Genomic DNA, 20807 nt, shown 5'->3' with positions numbered 1-20807 from the left:
ACTTCCTCATGTCTTCCAATCATATGACTTCCTTTCTCTTGTGAAACGTAAAAAAAGATAGTTTGAAATAATATTTTTGTCCACACAATGGAAGTCAATGGGGTCCAATGTTGTTTTTGACCCAATTAGCTTTCACTGTGAAACATTCTTCTTAAGATCTTCTTTTATGTTCTACAGAACAAAGTAAGTTTGGAACGACTTGAGGGTGAGAAAAAGATTTCATTTTCGGGTGAACTTATGAATCATAGTCATGCTGATACTCAGTTCAGTTCTTAAATATTGTTGATATTTATACAAAATATTGTATTCAGACCTCCAGAGATGTATCAAACTGAGTGTCTATTTTTATCCCCCTGTGCATGTTTGCCCTGATTATACTCATTGACAGATTGTTATATGTAGTGATCATCAAGGCCTGGTCTCCTTGCTCCATCTCCAAAGACAAGCATTTGCTCTTTCTTCGCTCATCTGTTCGCAGGGCAAGAAAGGGCAGGGCCGTTAACAGCTCTGGAGCCGTAGCTTTAGTCGATGCCCTCCTCACTCTCTAATCCTTCAGTAGTCAAGGGGTGAACGGGATGGAAAGGACACACCTGCCAACATGCCTGTCAGCCTTAGCCCAGGAGGAGAAGATAATTGAGCAGATTCTGAACCGCAGGGAGCGCCGTAGCAGAATACAGTGGGATAATGACCACTTTGTTCCCAGCTGGACTGAAGCAGGTGAAGCAGAAGAGTTGACGCCTTTAATGTCCCAGAATTGTCACATTTGGATGCCATCACGGCCAGGGCTTTCATCAATCAACAGGAACGAGTTCTTCTGCAGCTTCAAGGGTCGCCTCCTTTGCAGACTTTCTCTGAGCCTGCCTTTACTCCCTTTTTCTCTCATATCTTTCCTCTCGCAGACACACTTGCTTGGTTTGAGCGAGTGATGTATGGCTGTCAGTGGGACTTTGCAGCGGTGTGTAGTGTTTCTGATGAGCAGGGTTTGGAGTGATGCTGGCGTGTGAATGGCTGAGGCAGGGCTCGGAGGTGCCTTCAGGACTGCCTGCAGGTGCCTCGCAGGTGACGTGCATATGCTGCAGTAATTAGACTGAGAGTTGCGCAGCATTAACAGAAGCGGAGGATTTGGGATAGCAAATGCACACCTTTCTCCACTCGGCACTCTCCTCCGCTGACTATTAAGTAGGAACATAGGGACAGCTCACATGGGCCGATCTGGATGGAAGAAATAACGTGGGTCTGAGGTGGCTTCGATTTCCCAGCAGACACAGACTCTCCAGCCTAATTGGAAATAACATTCTCCATTTATGCAGCAGGACTCAACAATAATGCTTTTTTCTACTTGACCTGCCAACATTTTGGCAAAACGCACAAAATTATATATACATATATATTAGGGGTGGCATGGTTCACAAAACACACGGTTCGGTTCGTGTCACGGTTTTCGGTTCTGTACGATTCTTGTTGTTATTTTTATCTTTTAATCTTTAACACTCAAAATCTTTAACACAAAAATTTACTTCAGCATATGATATATATATAGCTTAATTATCTAATTATTAATTGATTTATTTCATAAATGGGGCGTGTTTGCAAAACGCAGCTTCTCATTTCCCATTTCGAGGTAATGTAGTGAGTGAGCGGTCACCGTGAGGAAACTTTCAGTGGCCCTGGAGGTCCATCCATCTGGAGAGCTACGTGGGCTGTGTCGGACAGTTCTTTTTCAATTTCTCCTCGTGTCTCGTCATCATAGGCGTAATTTGCGGGTGGGACATGTACCCCAGGGTCGATATTGTCCCCACCACTTTTGAAACATCTCGCGGCACGGATGTACCAATACAAATAAATAAAACATCTCCAGTTAACTAGCAAATTATTCGTTTCGTTCGCTTGTTAAATAAGAAGCAATCTAGCGCTGAAATTTGTTTTTTGAATCAAGTGTTCAAAGTGCTCGTTGCCGCTGCGATCAGTGGCGCTGATACAGTGTTCTCTTGTGGCTCGCGCACACGCCGCAGTCTTCACTCGGACGCGTGCTTCAATCCGTTGAGGAGACTCTATTCGTTCCGGTGAAATCACAAAGCAAAATTCACACAAAACTGTCCCTGCTTGATAATACAACCACTGATAAACATAATCGGTTTTGATGAACCTATATATGACACGCTTGGCAAGAGTTCTGCCACTGGACCATTAAAGTAGGCTACATTTGTGAAACAGTCGACCTATGTATTTATTCACGTGAAAAAACAACATAGTGGAGTAGATCTCATTAAATGTCTAAGTAAACCCAGTGCTCTATTTAAATAGATTGCTGGACATCATAATGTTATTCTACATACATCTGATTTATGATTTAGCATTGTATTAGCACAGGCACAAGGCTACATTGCGCATGCGTTGAAGTCGAACCGTGCGACGCACACACGCACCGAACCGAGACAAGCAAACCGAACGGTTCGGATGTTTTTTCATGTACCGTGCCACCCCTAATATATATACATGCATACATACAGTACCAGTCAAAAGTTTGGAAACATTGCTATTTGTCATGTTTTTCAAGTCTCTTATGCTCATCAAGCCTGAATTCATTTGATCAAAAAAAACAGAAAAAAACAGTAATATTGTGAAATATTATTACAATTTAAAATAATGGTTTTCTACTAATATACTGTACTTTAATATACTTTAAAATAGAATTTATGTAATGCAAAGCTGATTTTCATCAGCCATTACTCCAGTCTTCAGTGTCACATGATCCTTCAGAAATCATTACATTATATTTGCATTTATCTATTTATATCGTAATTATACATGTAACATTTTCTATAGTTTTACTAGTTTTAATACTTATTTAAAAAAATACTTTTTACATAATGTATAATAGTAAATCATATTTTTGTAATCATTTTAAAATACTAAATGTAAACATGTACAGTAAACTTTGTGCCAACTAGACATGCAACATGTGCTGAACCCTACACACCAGAGAATGGAGAAAGCAAGAGAGGAGACTGGAATATAGTGTGTGCCCTAACCACTAAGCTATGGCCCTAACACATTTGCTCATTATTTAAAAGGTGCATTACCACTATTATTAAGTGAAACTGTTGTCTATCCTGCCTCTTTTATCTACCAATTAAGTGTCCTTGAGCATCAATTAATCTCACACAAAATATTACTCTAGTAGTCCAGCTGGCTGAGGAAAATATAAATGTGTGAACATCTATAATCTCTTCCCCACTGTCTATATAACTATAGCCGGCCAGAAATCTCACGCTGATAGCAGGGAAACTTTTCTCTCTCCAGCCCATGCATTGAAGCTAGAGCAAACTTCCCTTTTCATGTGAGAACTGTATTAGATGGACACCTGTGCAGGCTTCCTCCTGTCAACCAGCCAAAGGTTTTCATTTACACCATCAGAAAGTGGTTTACCTGCTGCGTTGGAGATACAGCATTGCTCCATTAGCCCTCAAAGCTACAGAAATTCGCTAGAAGCCAGACAAAATGAGGTTCCAGGGGGCTCTGCCAGATACGTCTCCCTTACAAGACATCATATGGCATTTTATTCACCGCTTTCTCTCTACCGTCGCAAGGCTCATTGTGGAATTTAAAGACATTTATTCGTCGGCTTTGATAAAGTCAGTGAGAGGGCGGGAGGCAGATCTCTACTCTGTGGATGACCCTGGCCTGTTGAGCTGAGTTTGCGCCTGCGTTCCGACCGAGGCGAACGGATGCTGTCTGGCTCTGTCGGTTTCCTGGCGACTGAGGGGGAAGAATTAACACTGATCCCTAAGCTCGAGGGAAATGAGGGAAGCGGCATCTGAGGAATACACCCATCTCGCCCGTGGCTTTGTACGGTTCCCTGAAAGGGACATCTTATCCTGGATTAGCTCTGACAAACTTCACTTCCCCTGCTTCTCACAGAATGGAACAACGCGAGTCCCTTGTGTCGAATGTGTTGTTCCCAGATTTGCATAATGCTGGATTGTTGTGAATGCGAGTTAGTCCACAAAAGCAGCCGAAGCAGCCCGAGGATTTATTGATGTTTGAAGGGCAGACGAGGAGAAGCCTAGGCAAAAACATGGCCGTACTGAAAGTACAAATGATCAAGCATCTCGTAACGTAGTGGTTCTCAACGGTTGCGTTCAGAGAACAACGGGGGGCGTTGGAAGCAAGATTTTTGAAAGGGGGGCGTTCAGGTGTTCATGGGGGGCGTTCACGAGTTTACGCCAAAGATCCAGGCTAGACAAGATTAAACATGTAATTACTTGCAAAATAATTGCCTACAACATTATAAACTCTGACAGTTTAATGCGACATGTAAGCTATTTATCGTTTCTTTTGCAACGACTCTATTATTTTTCCAGTCATAGACCAGCGCTCAAGCAATCCGGTGGTGTCTAGAATCCAGCGCTGACTAGAACCATGCAACGGAGGAATGGAAAGTTGAAAACCACTTATATATTTTCAAATATTTTCTATAAATCATGTTCCCATTCACTCCGGTGACGAATTTTTTAATTAATTAAACTAAATTCTATTCATAAGGTAAAACTTTTACATTTTTAGGCATTAACTAATGCCAATGCCTAATGCCAAAATGTTTTCTTTGTTCACCAAGTAATTTACTGGTCAGGCATTATTGTTAACTCGCAAGACTGTAAGGAGAAAATGACAATTTGATGGAAAATTTTAATATATTCTGTAATCACATTTTGGTAATGTATTAATTCCGCCGTCACATCTGAGCGCGAAATGCTTCTTGGATAGTTAAAAACAATTAATAATACTTAAGAAAAAAAAAAATATATATATATAATAATTAAAAATAAATATAATTTTTGACTGATTATGAACACAAATGAATCATGACAAACCAAATTAATTGTAATTGTATTAATTATACCATTGATAAACAAGCTGATACCAAGGTATTTTAGGCCTACAATTCTAACATAATTTTTCATGAAAAATCATGATTGTATTTTTTTTTTTTTTTTGAAAGTAAGGTTAATGTTAGCAGCTTCTTGCAATGCTCTCCTAAATGCATAATAAAACCTAAGTGCAAACATTCCCGCTTCAATGACCGTATATGGTCGGTTTTGTCCAATGACAACCCATCTTATATCTACTTTGAGTGGCATGGGAGAGAGAAGTTCATTTGTTGCCCCTACGAGTTTATAATAGCATATTTTAACAAGATTTTGTAATTTTTTAAGCATGTTTGGCAGATAAAAATATTAAGAGGATGCCGAACAGCTGATCATAGCACATGGCGGGTTTTTATTTCTCATCTCCATAAATATATCTAGTAGTAAAGCTAATGCAAGGGCTAGAAATCAATTAATCATTTGCTGAAACTTCCTCGTCATCATGTCATGGAGACCGCAGTTCATGGTTGCATAGCAACGACAGACACCACAGGAGCGCAAGCGCTTGTGGAAACAAGTGCTGCGTCCCAATTCGCCTACTTATACTACGCCCTAAAAGTATGTACTCTTTTTGTGAAGAAAAAGTACATACTTTTGAGTGTCTAGCAAAAGAGTAGGCAAGCTTTGGGACATACTACTTCGTCATCTTAACGGACAGATCTGTCGCGTGCATCCTGCAAACTGGGGTGCCCTGTCAATCATCTTGTCACAGTTAAAATCCTCCATTCAATCTAATTTAATTTCCTACCGTTTCGGAGAGAAATGTAGTTGCACGTTCATCTGCCAGTCGTGGGTCTTTCATGCGGAGACTCTCCTCATGTGTTTCCAATTTGAGTATAATGATGCATTTAAAAGTTAATGGCTAAACATCTCTTTACAAAAGTGCTGCAGATGCAATATAATGTAGACAACATTGAATAAATACATTTTCGTCAGGTTAGATACTGATAATTAATCACTCAAACCCCTTTATCTAAACCTCTCTACATAACCGCCGGACTCACGCGTCCTCCATGTCTGTAGTTTTTTAACACTTTTCACTCGTGTTTGTAGTTCTAACCAAATCCTCGTCCAACGCGCGATGGGTTGTGGGCAATATTAGCCGTTAGAGTGCACATCGATCTGCACTTCGGATTTTGACCAGAAATAGTAGACCATCCGGGTATCTTTGGAACACTCATTTCAACATACTACGATTTAGGATGTACTAATTCTATTTTTAATACTATTTAGGACGGATAGTATGCGAATTGGGACGCACCGAAGGAGAAAGCAGAGCGGCTCTTAAAATAATCCCAATATAAAAACTTATTATAGGTGTACCTTAGTGATTCAGGATAGGACAAAAACACAGTTTGGAAAATGGATTCATGATATACTCGCTCATTACATAAATGTTGTACATTTTAAATACAAAAAGTTTCGGATTTAATAATAATTTAAGAAAATAAGGACGTGAATAATACACATTATTATTATTATTATTATTATTATTATTAAAACAGAATGATAATCAGCATACATTCAATAAAGGTAAGGCACCTGGATAATGGATAGGGGGCGCTGGCCCAAAAATGGTTGAGAATCACTGTCTTAACCAGAGGATCTGGTTCGTCATCCACCAGTATGCCTCGGGCGCACCTGTCAAGTTTAAAATCTGTGGTATCTAAGCACCTTGTAAAGGTTGCCCTCATTCCATGTCCTGCCTCCAAACACCCCGTGTGGCCCAGTTCTGTCCACCTCTGTGTACTGTAACTATAAATCTGTGGAGGCTGCCGTATGTGTCAGCGCTGACAGAGCTTGAGGCAGAAACTGACAAAGAGGAGTGTCCGCAGTAGCGGGGATGATAAACAGATACCATGGAAAAGGAGAGGGTGACCTGGAGACGCTCCTCAACTCCTCATGGGATGTTGCTATTGACTCTCCAGTCTGGTGCCATCATGAAGTTCATTTTGAAATAATTACATTAATATGTTTTAAGTGGAAACCTTTCGGAATGGCCCCGGAGATTTTAGCGGGGGAAATTGAGTGGAAATTGAATTGAATATAACCGGTGTTTGTCATCAACAATAGGCCACGCATGAGTGTAACCACTAATCATAATGATTTGTTTAAAGGAACCCAAGACACCCTTTAGCTCAAGCTTCTTCCTACAGGCCATGCAGAAGGAAACAAAAAGTTTATGAGAGAGAGATTAAATCTTTCTGTTCATGACTTTGACTTAATTTTGTCTCTGGCAACATGATTGATTTTTTTCATTCAAACATTGCTTTGGAAATTCGGCTGGCTAGAGACTTTTGTTTACCACATAGAAAGTATCATCTTTGATATGCCGATATCCATTGCCCTTAAAGCATGAAATAACTTCTTGTTTCCAGAAACACAAAAATACCTCCAGGTAAAATACATTCAAATCCAATTTTGTCGTGAAAGACCACTGCATATGCATTACCTCTAAGTGACTATAGCAAAATTGAGCATTATATAAGCCTGGATCGGGGTGACTGCAACACAGGGGGTCAATTAGATTTTTAATTACATTTCCATTACAGCACAGGACTGCTGCTGCTGGGCTGAAGGAACAGGTAAATATAGACAGGGTTTGCAATAACACATCTGTGATCCATCTGACCACAGGCCCAAGAGCAGAGTCATTTCATTGCAATCTGCTCACACTTTCACCATGGCAATCACTTTTGCTTAATTACAAGATTAGAGGATCTAATTAGAAGATCTGCTGTCTTTGAAATCAACACATCCTTTGAAATGAGACACTTTCGTTGCCCAGAGGGTAGACTTTTCCCTCCTTGTCAAATCGATTGCACTTGAGTGAGTGCGATGGGTTCTGTTTGCTTGTGGATGGGGTGACCCTGCCATTTTTTAAAGGAGATTTCATTGTCTCAATACAGAGAGTAAACACATTAATACAAGGCATCTTGGGAAGTCTGTCAACAACCACCTTGCACACCGATCGCTTTTGTCACATTATTATTATTATTATTATTATTATTATTTTGAAAGCCAGCATTCAATCTAGCACATATTTTACTTTCCTATCACTTAGTCTAAGAGCAGTACTTGAAAGTAAAAGTAAAATGCAGTGAAGTGCAGTATTTTATCTCCCCATGTAGAGAGAGGGAACATTTCCATCCATCATGGAAATGGAATATGGAGAGAAAAGAATTAAGAAAATTGCCACAGACGTTCCTTCCTTTTACAAATAAGCCTGAAGTAACTGTCTTTTTTATAATGCTTCCATTTGATTTGAGGCAAGATTTTTGGTGTTCGGTTTCTGTCTGTCAGTATGTTTCAGTGATTGAAGCTTATTTAATATAGTCTCACTTCTTGTGTTTCTCCCAAAAGAGAAATTTCAATGTGGACGTTTTTTGAAAATCTGGTTGAATTTAATGAGATTTCTGAATAGAGGGCTTTATTAAACTTTATTAAAACATGAAGGACAACACACAGAGCAACAATTGGCCTTTTACATGGCCATTATTGATATGATCTGCTGCTACATCATCACATATCACCTTGCAGGTCATTCATTGCAAATATTTGATTATGAAGTGCTTCTTTTTGATGTTATTTGGATTACTGGTCAAATCGTGAGGCTTCGTTCAGTATGATGGTTCTAGAGAAAGGCTGAATGCATACTAAGACTCAGATCCATGAAATGGCTGTTTGCGGAGATCATTTCAATATTAATATCAATATTATTATTATCAGCATTGAAACTAGTTGCGCTGCAGCATTTATTTGAGATATAAATATTTTGTAACATCATACAGGTTTTTACAGTTTTTTTGTATTTATTCATTTGTATATATTTTTCCTTGCGGAATAATTGCATATATATGGACAAATCTGAAAAAGAATGAAGAAAACGAAAGAGAACTAAATGAGGAAAAATGTAAATAAATAAATGGGCTGACATGTGGATACCCAGAGAGCCACAGCAAAGTTCATTTCAAATCTCTACTGGAGCACAGTATCTGTTGCAGCTTGGGCTTCTTTTGAGAAAGTTATTAGAAGTGGGCAATGACCGCCTGAGTCCAAGACGATAAAACAACAGAAGCTTTTTCCTGAGGAAGTGAGGTAATTGACTATGAGTGCAAGATCAAGTGTAGCCACCGGCTCAACTCATGAAGAAAACGACAGCATATCTCCTCCTCACACCTGTGCTAAGAACAGTGAGGCGTAAACCGACAGCGTTCGGCGTTCTCCAGCCGCCTTTGAACATTCTGAATATGAGCTGTACACTTCTAACCTTTTGTCATGGCCAACAGGATCGATACCCCAGGTCTACTGTCTTTTTCTTATCAATGATTGTTGTTATTCCTCTCAAAAGTCTTCTCTCAAAAGATGCACTTGTACTGGTTTGAAAAGGAAGATGTGATAAAACGATAGCGTGAAGACACAAAAGAGGCTCATTCTTAAAAAATTCTTCCACTCTTGAAAATGTCAACACTGATGGAGACAAAAGGAGTGGAATCAATAACTGCTGGTAGTATCTGGGTGTCCACACAAGAGATGACGTTACTTGTGCCCGAGTTGCCACAGACTCATCTGTGCCATTGTTTTTGACTGAAAACTGAGACTGTCTTCCACAGTGGTGTTGATGGGACAGATGACCCTCTGAAGTCAATCCATCTATCACACTTTATTGTCTTGGGAGATTTCTTCAAACCAGTAAGCATGACTTCTGGAGGAAGAGATGTGTTGCTGTGCTTCGGCCCTTAGGGTCCTCACCTCAAACCCCTCAGAGACATGTCCTGTCCTCCTTCAGTCCAGATTGCTTTTGCTGTGGTATTTCGCTCATAACTCAAGGTCATGGCATCATGCAGAGCATTATTTGCTCTCATTTCTCTTTCCTCCACCTTTTGTCTTCATTTAGACTTTGAACACCAGAATTAAATGTCAGCTTTGGGTTTTGGTTCAGTTGTGTGAAATAGGGCTAAGCAGTGATGGAAGGATGTTAGAATAAACTATAATAATGCTGCTCTTTTAAAAAAGTAGCAACCATTTAACAACATTTTATTTACATTTATATAATCATTTATGAATAACTTAATTATATTAACAAGAAGCTAACTGTGTTGAAGGTATTTAAGGCAGGCAAAAAAATTTGCAAATCATTGTGAATATTATACATTATTTTTATTAACACTGTATAATAGTATCTATTATTAATTAACTCCATTAGCTTTAATATAATTAAGAAGGATGGTAGTGCATGGTAGAGGACTTCCTAACTCCATTGAAGCCATTTAAGGTGCACAAAATATGTTTACGTATAATTATAAATATATATTTATAGATATTTTTTATTATTATTGTTCATATTATTTTATTTTTATTTTAAAAAAGTAGTAGCTGCTGACTGCATTAAAATGTATTTTTTAAACCGAAGAGTCCAAAAAATAGGATTTTTTAACTGGTGCTTCACACGCATTTTAAATTATGCATTGTTGTGTTGTGTTTTGGGTTAAAGGAAATGGCCATACACAACAGATCATTTCCAGGCAGAAAATTAACAGTACTTTGTTTGTGTATATACAGTACCTATATAAATATACTTATAACTTATAATTTATATAATTTTTGAATTATATAATTGTATAAGGACGTTTTAGTTATATAATGATAAATAGGAGAGAGTTTTATTTTTTCAACTTATTGCAGAAGTAGCATGGTACCAGAAAAGCAACAGTATATTTTAAAGCATATCAGCTGCTGAAAAATGTAGTAAGGTTAGTAGTGTCACTACTTTTAGTTAGTTACTCCCCAACCATGGAGACTGAGGCGGTAGATTAGATAGTCTTTTCAATTTGTAAGCCAAAGCTGTATACTATATTGAGGCAAGAAACAGGGAATCTAATGAAAAGTTACATAATGGTCTGCGTGTTTGAGTGTGATAACTTCATCTTAACGTAACTGGATTAGAGTGTGCCCAAGCAAAATGAGAGAATATTCTGATTTTCTGAAGAACTACTGCAGCATTTCTGTTGGAGAAACTGTTCAGCGGAACAGCAAAACTGATAGGATCTTTCATCATGTTTTCTCACTGTAGTTCAGCAGGTGTCCACTCCAGCCAGGTGATTTACCCCATTTCAGGCAACAACAACAACAAAAAAAACATGCTTAGTGTATCATCTTGAGACTGATGAAGCTCTTTCCCTTTCTCTCTTTCTCTCTCTCCCATCTCATATTCCTCAACACCACCTCCAGCAGCCTGAGGTGTGAACCCTGAGAGCTCACAGCAATCCTCCTTCACCACAGGACAGATATTTTAGAAACTGGAGACTGTGGACTCTTGGATGAGTGTCAGACCTGACTAGCGATTCATTGTAGCTGGAGGTGCAGTATGATGTAACGGCACACTCCAAATTGAAGTTATCCTTTAGTCCTGACCTTGGACGAGCTTCCCACAAATGCCAATGCACAAAAATTGGACCCCATCTCAGACTTAGTTAGTTTGGATCAGATCAAAGTCTGCTTTTATCAGTGCCCGATGGCGCTCACTTTTGCCACTTTTTTTCTTGAGAATGAGCATATGCTTTCCATCTAGCTTCATTCCTTCACTCAGTTCCTTCACTTATCTAACTGGGTAATTGGGTATTCCAGTCTCTTATTCTGCAGTCATAAACGTTAAACAGGAATGCTGTTTATGGTAATGATTCTTCCATAAGCACCACGCAATATGTGTAATTATGTGACTCCATCTAGTCAAATTGAGATGAGAGCAGATTTCCAGGGTTTTTATTAAGATGGCAATTTCTTGGAATTACTGAAAATTCCGGAGGCAAAATGGCTGCTGAGATTAGAGGAGGTTGCTTGAGAATTACTCATTTCTAAACCATCTGCTTCTTGAATTACACATTAGCCAAACTGTTGGTTCACAGTGGACTCTTATTGAATTACGGTTCAGTCATTGTGTTAAGGGCGCCCCAACACACCAGCGCACCTCCGAACATGACGTGATCGCGGACTTCAATCTTCTTTCTCATCGCTGGGGCTGAGTTCCGCACACCCCTTCATTTATCTTCAGGCTGTAGAGGGTAGAAAGGAGAAAGAGGGCATTAAAATCACTTGAAGCTGAATGGGAACAGACAGTCCTGTCCCTGTCTTCACTCCATTTGTTAAGTTATGTTAATTCCTATCAAATCCATTCAGTGAGAGAATGACCCAAGCAGGCAACAAGCCCATCTGCGTTTGTGGACAAACTGGCAATGGTATCTTGCAGCAAAGTGGATGGGGAAAGAGGTTTAAGAGAAAGAGCGATCTCTGTTTATCTCTCCATCCAGTATATTAACATCTTAATAGGAATTTGAGTTAAATTACGTCTTTAGACCCTCCCTTCCTTTTGACAAGCGTGAATTAGGTGTCAAGCAGATTCCCACTGACTTTAATTGAATCTGCCTTCCCTCCGAAAAAAGGAAATCTGAAGTCAAACTAGCCTATTAGGTTGATCAAGTCATGTTTTGTTGGGTTTGGCAGCATCATCCCTACATCCCACCCCCACCCTTCTCACACACGAGTTGTTTATGAGGTGAGATTGGGTGGGATGTTGTACAAGCACACCGCTCTGTGCTTTCTCGCTTTTCGTTATCCTCTAATAAGTTGTGGCCTGCCGTTTTTGTTTTTTGAACTCCCCCAGGAAATCCCCTCAGCTCTCGGGCTCAGGCCACAGATGAGAGCGGGAGATTGCCGTGGGTAAACACGGGAAGGCTGATCAACTCCTCGTGACTGGATTACCAAGCATCGGATTGCTCAGTCGAGACATCCTTGCCCTCGCTTCCTTTCCCTTCTCATCGCGTTTTTTTATCGAGTGAGATGTTTGGAGTGGGGATGAGCCTGTGGACTGATAAAACAGGACATGGACCGTGAGATGTAGCAGAGAGTTCACATGCTCTACTCCCTGTTGGGTGTTCCCAGGGCTTGATTTTTCTTCAAACTAAGAGATTTCAAGTTTTTCTGTTATGGTGTGTAAAGGTCACATTAAACCCGTCTTAGAAACCTCTTTATCATTCCTCCATTATTTATATTTTCTACTTTTCAGATGCCTTTTATGTAAAGATTTTATTGTTTTACTTTCGTTCCAGAGTCAAACCCAGACTTTCGATATTAAAATATAAATGATTTAATTAAAATATAATTATAAATGTTATGATGATATTTTATTTATGTTTAAAACTATTATAATCTGAACAAACATAAACCATTTCAATATTTATTGTTTGGAAATGATTTGTCAGTTAAGTTATTTTATATTATAAAGTTATTTAGAGTTATTTCAACCTCGCCCATCAGTAAAAAATATGCTTGAGATATGAGACGTGTCATGTGTGAGAAAAAATAGAAGTTGTGAACAAAACATTTTTGTGTCATTCCCAGTCAAACTGTAATTGTCAAATTATGCAAATTAAAAGTGTACAAATATTTCATTGTTTGTATTTAGGATACATAAAATGCTAACTGTGAAATTAACATTTGATGTTAAAAATGTCACTTCCACAACATAATGCTATTAAACAAAATACATAATTTGAGATATGGTGGAAATATTTAACATTATCAGGAAAAAGATACATTTATCATTTCTAAAAGTCCACAAGGCTAAATGAGCCCATAATTAAAGAAACACCCCTTGATCTAAACAGAAAAGTGTGGCGCAAATCTCAGGTGTTGATAATTAACAGGTTTAGTGACATGGAGATCTTTCATGTCTTTCTTTGGCCAGCTCTAGAGCGATGTCTCCTGTCTATTTTCTCTCAGTACTTCTCTTCAAACTCTTTAATTTCCGAGCCGAGTGTGAGATATTGATGAAAAATTTTGCTCCTCCTTTGCTCTGTGAAGAACCAATCAAGTCCACAAACCAGCATTAACTTTGGGTTGTCATGGATCCCTACACTTGATCAATAAACTTCACATATCATTACGCCGCGCAGCCTCAGAGGCCTGCCTTGTTCTCAGGGTGAAATGGAATGAATCTTTGTTAAAAATTGCTTGTGATTCGCACTTTTAGTCTTGAGGGCAAAGTGTATTTCTTTAGCTCTGACTCCAGCTCACAGTTTGTGCCAGATTCGTTTGAGTTATAGTCAGGACTGTATTTGACAGAAGAATATAAACAACAAGGCCTGTGTCTTCAGAGCTCCACTGTCACACTCGTAAATGTTTAAGCTATTTTCACTCACACATTCTGTTTGCATCAGTTCTGCTTGTTGGTGCCTGTCTATAGTTTGGAGGTCTTATTCCAGAGAGGTGGATTTCAAAGATACTTGAATTCCCATTATTTAAAAAGTCTTACACAAATATCGCTTTTTTTTTTTTTTTTTTTTTTTTTTATCTACATGCATGTAATTTCAACATGCATGCTTCTTACACTCACCTAAAGGATTATTAGGAACACCTGTTCAATTTCTCATTAATGCAATTATCTAATCAACCAATTACATGGCAGTTGCTTCAATGCATTTAGGGGTGTGGTCCTGGTCAAGACAATCTCCTGAACTCCAAACTGAATGTCAGAATGGGAAAGAAAGGTGATTTAAGCAATTTTGAGCGTGGCATGGTTGTTGGTGCCAGACTGGCCGATCTGAGTATTTCACCATCTGCTCAGTTACTGGGATTTTCACGCACAACCATTTCTAGGGTTTACAAAGAATGGTGTGAAAAGGGAAAAACATCCAGTATGCGGCAGTCCTGTGGGCGAAAATGCCTTGTTGATGCTAGAGGTCAGAGGAGAATGGGCCGACTGATTCAAGCTGATAGAAGAGCAACTTTGACTGAAATAACCACTCGTTACAACCGAGGTATGCAGCAAAGCATTTGTGAAGCCACAACACGCACAACCTTGAGGCGGATGGGCTACAACAGCAGAAGACCCCACCGGGTACCACTCATCTCCACTACAAATAGGAAAAAGAGGCTACAATTTGCACGAGCTCACCAAAATTGGACAGTTGAAGACTGGAAAAATGTTGCCTGGTCTGATGAGTCTCGATTTCTGTTGAGACATTCAGATGGTAGAGTCAGAATTTGGCGTAAACAGAATGAGAACATGGATCCATCATGCCTTGTTACCACTGTGCAGGCTGGTGGTGGTGGTGTAATGGTGTGGGGGATGTTTTCTTGGTACACTTTAGGCCCCTTAGTGCCAATTGGGCATCGTTTAAATGCCACGGCCTACCTGAGCATTGTTTCTGACCATGTCCATCCCTTTATGACCACCATGTACCCATCCTCTGATGGCTACTTCCAGCAGGATAATGCATCATGTCACAAAGCTCGAATCATTTCAAATTGGTTTCTTGAACATGACAATGAGTTCACTGTGCTAAAATGGCCCTCACAGTCACCAGATCTCAACCCAATAGAGCTTCGGTGCCCTGGATGTGCATCCCACAAATCTCCATCAACTGCAAGATGCTATCCTATCAATATGGGCCAACATTTCTAAAGAATGCTTTCAGCACCTTGTTGAATCAATGCCACGTAGAATTAAGGCAGTTCTGAAGGCAAAAGGGGGTCAAACACAGTATTAGTATGGTGTTCCTAATAATCCTTTAGGTGAGTGTATGTTTTACTGTATTATTAAATGTTCCTCATTTAATAACTAAATGTTTTTATTGTGCTAAATTCTGTTCTTTCTCTTCCAATGATTTACTTTTTTCCAGTAATATTTCCAATATCTCATTATAGCTAATCAAAATGTTTCTGACTAAGATTAATACTAATGTCTTTGTCCATTATGGAATCGCAAAATGAACATATGTTGTGTATCTTGTCTAAAAAAAAAAGCCATTTGGTTGCACTAGAAATTATTCTTATGAATAACGCATTATAATATGTACCTTATAATTCACCTCATAATCAGCTGTATGTTATTTAACCATAGTTCAGACGAGACCACTTTGGCAAGTTACTTGAGTTTATTGAACACCATTATCTTTGGCAGTATGGTTCCTTATGGGGGTTCTTGCTCCATAATTAATGACATACATAGCTTTAGCATTAACCCCCCATAGAACCATCAGCTTGAGTGATATACAGATTTAGGACAGTTTAATAATGTCTTTAAGCAACAGTTTTAACATGTTAACGTAGCAGTGAAATCAGGGACATCTGTACTGTAGCTTGACTATGAGGATGAGTGTCTCCGCTAGGACTTGGAAACCTTGGTAATCTGAAACAAAGATGACAACAGTCAGGAGGTGCACAGAAATATGCTTGATACTTATAGTGGTGAGGGCGTGAGGATTGCGAGCAGTTTAAGCATATTTCCCAGACAGTAGTGCCACGTATATAGTGATTTGACAGCTGAACGCATTAGCTGATCGTGGCCTATGCCTACGTGGCCTGTCTGAACTAACGCTGCGCTCAATTTATAATAAAAAAATTATAATATGATACACTACTGTTCAAAAGCTTTTTGAAAGAAATTAATACATTTATTCAGCAAAGATGTATTAAATTGACTAAAAGTGACAAAAATTTATAATGTTTCAACATATTTCTATTTTAAAAAAATGCTGTTCTTTTGAACTTTCTCTTCACCAAAGCATCGTGAAAAAATTATTTGAGGTTTCCACAAACAGATTAAGCTGCAAATGGTTTTCAACATTGATCATATTTAAAAATGATTTCTGAAGGATCATGTGACACTGAAGACTGAAAATTCAGCTTCACCATTATCTAATATTTCATAGTACTGTTTTTACTGCATTTTTAATCAAATAAATACAGCCTTGGTGAGCACAAGAGACTTCTTTAAAACCATGAAAATGAAAACATCTTAACGACCCTAAACTTTTGAACGATAGTATACATATTTAAAATGGTATTATAATGCATTATACATTATATACAGGCTTCATATGCAGTGTTACTTTAAATTTTCTGTTTGTTGAAACTGTTGCAAGTAACACATCATCTCTTGGCTCTTTCTCTCAGATTCACAAGCAGGAACAGAAGCACAGAGATCGTTGGACCATGCGGTTATTGGAGGTGTGGTGGCCGTCGTGGTCTTCGCCATGTTGTGTCTTCTCATCGTTTTGGGACGATACTTTGCAAGACACAAAGGTAATTCAGCCCCCAGACTGTCTTTTGGCACATTTCTAAGGTCAATAGACTTTCTAATTATTTTGAATAAGATTCTGAATTGGGAAAGAAGTCATTCTGCTGTCGAAGCTCTGCAGGTGCTTTAAATTGGCCCGTGGCTACGACCACATTAAGGCCAGTATCCCTCTGAGTGCATCGCACTGTTGTGTTCTGTAATATAAAGTGGGCGCAGCATCTCTGCATTTCATCAGGGCTACTGCCTTCATTATCACGCCACAGACTGAGAGGATGGGAATAATCCCACTCGGAAATGAAGTTTGAAGTGGATCGCTTATTCCCACCTCCTTGTAACACTTCCCAAGGTTGATTCTAAAGCGCAAAGTCAAACCGAACCCAAACCTGGAGAGGATGTTATGGAAATTTCCTGAATTATTAGCCACAAATAACAGATTTATTCTTCTGAGTACGTGTCAGACTCCGTTTTTGTTTCTTTCTTGTTTGTTTTATCTAATAGCGCTCGATCTAGAGGGTCAGGTTTTGTTTGCCATATCTCCATCATGGGGTATTAGTTTGGGAACGTATTACCTGTTGTTCCCGCACATGAAAGACATTATAATGCAACCAAGTGGAGTCTGGTGAAATGAATGGCTTATTTATGGGCAGGTAAAGTCCCATGGATCAACCCTCACTCTAAATTAGAGAAGCTGCTCCAGATGGTATTTAATCTCTTTTAAAACCCTGCAATTGCATCAATCAGAGGCCCTGGGGTGCTGGAGATATTGCTTTTATCAACACGCTTTTCTTTGAAACCCACACAGGCACCTACTTCACACACGAAGCCAAGGGGGCAGATGACGCGGCGGACGCCGACACGGCCATCATCAACGCCGAAGGGGGCCACAACAACTCGGACGAGAAGAAGGAATACTATATCTGAGTCCCGAGGCCTCTGTTGTTCTTAATATTTTCTTTTGTTTTGTTTTTGGCGGGAGGGGGTGGGGCATGGGGGAACTGAGATTACTGAGTTTGTTTATTTGTTTATTTGGATTGAATGACGTAGAATGCTACACGGGCAGCTGAGAAGATGTAGGTATTTGTGTTATACAGCGAGATCGGGTTCAGGGGTGGGGTTTAGGGGTGGGCGGGAGACCAGACGTTGCCAGATAAGAGTGTAGAAAGCGTCACCACACAGCACCTCCCCAACTGCTGGTATTTTTCGTTCATTTCTCGACCATTTGCAGAAAATTCTGTGCCTTGTTCTGAATTTCTTTTCTTAGTCATGCTTTAAACACCACTGATCATGTCACACCTCTAAACCCCCATTCCCGAACATCCTCACACACACTCACACACACACCCCACCATCTCTGGTTATCGACGTGCTGTCTGCTTTTCTATGAAGGTACATGAGTGCACACCTCAACGCATTCCCCTACACTGTGGGCATCTCCTTCAAAACACCATATCCTCTGTACTAAGAGCAGGCCTAGTCACATGACAGCGTTTTGATTTACTCAATCCCAGGTCATCAGCATCATGAAGGGAAGTACAAGCAACTTTTACCCCAACAATTTGATGAGACCGGTGGAGAAGTGATCCTGGACGTTGCACCTGTTTTATTTCTTTTTTTCTTTTCTTTTTTATTATACTGTATGTGCCAGTACATTTGAAGTTTGGAACGGGCAGAGGCGCAGACGAACAGTTCCTGCTACTCTGCACCTACGGAGGCTTATCGTCTCGTTCTGCTCAGTTAGACAAAGCAAAAAGCCCTTTCAGTTATTTATTGTTTCAATATAATGATGTCTTAGGTTTTGTCTGCATTTTCATTCAGAAACGCACATGCCATAATGACGAAAGAGTCGCCGTCACTGAAAAAGGTCTAAATGCTGTGGCTTACATTTTGTTTTCTCGTCTTATGCTGTAATTTTCCATGCAGGGCTGCTGAAGGTGACCCTCTAGCACACGTTAATAACTACCTAAAATTGTGTCAAAGCGAGACGTTTGCTGGTTTTAGAGTGTTTTGTTAGACTCAAGGTAGGAAGCGCCACAACTATCATGTTTGTAGATGTACAGAGAGGGAAGATGTGGAAATGATTTGATTACTATAACTTTACTACCTTAAAATGCATTTTAACAGCCAAAAAACATCTGCATTTGTGTATCTGGTTTGTAGGCGAGTCAGTAAGGATGTGACATTGATGTTAAGCAGTCCTACAAGTGTGTAAGGGTATATGATTGCCTGTCAAGTGAATTGCCTGTTTGTTCTTCCTCAGAGGAAATAGTGGGGATTGCAGCTAGCTTTTCTTAGTGATACTATAGTATATGAATATAAACTGCCCAAATATCCTAGACTACATGGTGCGAAAAAGCACCACAGCAAAATCATTTCCTCTTGTAAACAATGCGTGTTTTATTGTTTATAATTGCTGTGAGTTGCTCCTCTGGGTTCCTGCTTATGCACAGCAGTCCTGGGCTTGAAATGAGGTTAGTTTGAATGGAAAGTGAAATAAACAAAAAATTTGAAAAAGCTTTTAATAACATTCCAAATATTTTAGGAAAACAGCCTGTGATGTAATTACCCGCTAATGTGGATTTCCCCCTATATTTACAGTCGTTGTCAACACATGACGCTAAACAAAAAGGAGCTCTCTTTGCTCCTGTGAACACATTAGACATTTCACTGAAGCCTAGCTACAAACGTAGCACCCATTGAGGGTACATAATATAAGGTGGATAAGATGTCTAAAGTACTTTCCCTAAAGAGAAGTCTTTCTTCTCACTTCCTCATGACTCTCGCTGTAGTGTAAGTGAAGTTAGATGCCATAGTTTAGACCCTGCTGAAACCAACCTCAGTGTGTAAATAAAACGGCGAGGTTGAGGGGGGAAAACACACTCTTGTTTGCTTTATTTTTCTTATTCAAAAAAAACAAAAAAAAACAAGCATCCACTGAGACATTTTAGAGTATGTGCATTAACCATGAGAAACACTTTGGACGCTTTTGTTTTTTCGTAGAATACAAATCCGAGGGAATGTCTTGCAGCTTGATGGTTACCGTTGCAGTTGAGATATACAGTTGTGTGGCTTGTGCTTAAGTAGTGAGCATCATTTAGCTTTGGTCTGGCAGCTTCTGAACAGGATTTCAGACATCCCTTCTCTTTTGCGTACGTGAGAGACATGACATCAGTATACTAATTTGTGGTATTTAGACTGGGACGATGTACATTTTGTTCAACTTGTTATGTTAGACCTGTTTTAAATGTGATTAATGTGGTTTAATCCACTCTACTAGGCGTTTGAGGACTTCAGATAGACGGTCGATGGGAAGACGCGGTTACGCCAGTGATCTATTTTATCATTCGTTTCTTGTACAGCAAGTCGAAAAAGGTTTAATTGAAAATGTCCAAATATAACAGCTTGTTTTGAGATGTGAACTGGGTTCGGATTCAGTTTTGTAGTTTGTTGTTGTGTTTGTTGTTTTCATTGATTTATTAGTGCCCCCTGTTTGATAGTGCAACAGTGTTACTGATGGAACTTGCTTTGATTTCTTTTATTTGAACTTGACAGTTTAATTTAAGCCCTGTCTCAGGTTCACGTACAATAAGCAGTATGTTTGCATCTCAGGTAGAATGCAAAATTACGGCCCCCCGATTAAGAAAGTGGAAAAAAAAATCAAGCTGGATCTCAAATCAAATGGAGAATTTGACGTTTTGTTTAATATTTTTGTAGTTCTTGTTTATTTGGTGCACTGTAAAATGTGTACGTAATGTACACGCAATGTTGAGTATTAGCTTTTTTTCAGACCTACTTCACACAGA

At 39.3% G+C, this 20807-nt stretch overlaps 1 protein-coding gene across 5 annotated transcripts in view; it reads left to right on the top strand.

The window, feature by feature from the left end:
- cadm1a (cell adhesion molecule 1a) overlaps nucleotides 1-19910 on the top strand; it is a 281152-nt gene extending 261242 nt beyond the window's left edge. For 3 of the 5 annotated variants that reach the window (XM_084388133.1, XM_084388135.1, XM_084388132.1), the window contains 2 exons: nucleotides 16884-17012; nucleotides 17810-18031. In XM_084388133.1, coding sequence (XP_084244259.1) covers nucleotides 16884-17012; nucleotides 17810-17928 — 248 coding nt within the window. In that variant the 3' untranslated portion in view covers nucleotides 17929-18031. Of the gene's footprint in view, nucleotides 1-16883; nucleotides 17013-17809 lie in introns of all 5 variants that reach the window. The other 2 variants (XM_084388136.1, XM_084388134.1) reach the window with 2 other exon arrangements.
- Nucleotides 19911-20807: the final 897 nt, after the last annotated feature.

This window comes from Rutilus rutilus (assembly GCF_951802725.1).
Source record: "Rutilus rutilus genome assembly, chromosome: 18".
Classification (NCBI taxonomy): Eukaryota; Metazoa; Chordata; class Actinopteri; order Cypriniformes; family Leuciscidae; genus Rutilus; species Rutilus rutilus.
The sequence above is the reverse complement of the archived record's forward strand: the minus strand, read 5'-3'. Positions and strand labels throughout refer to the sequence as shown.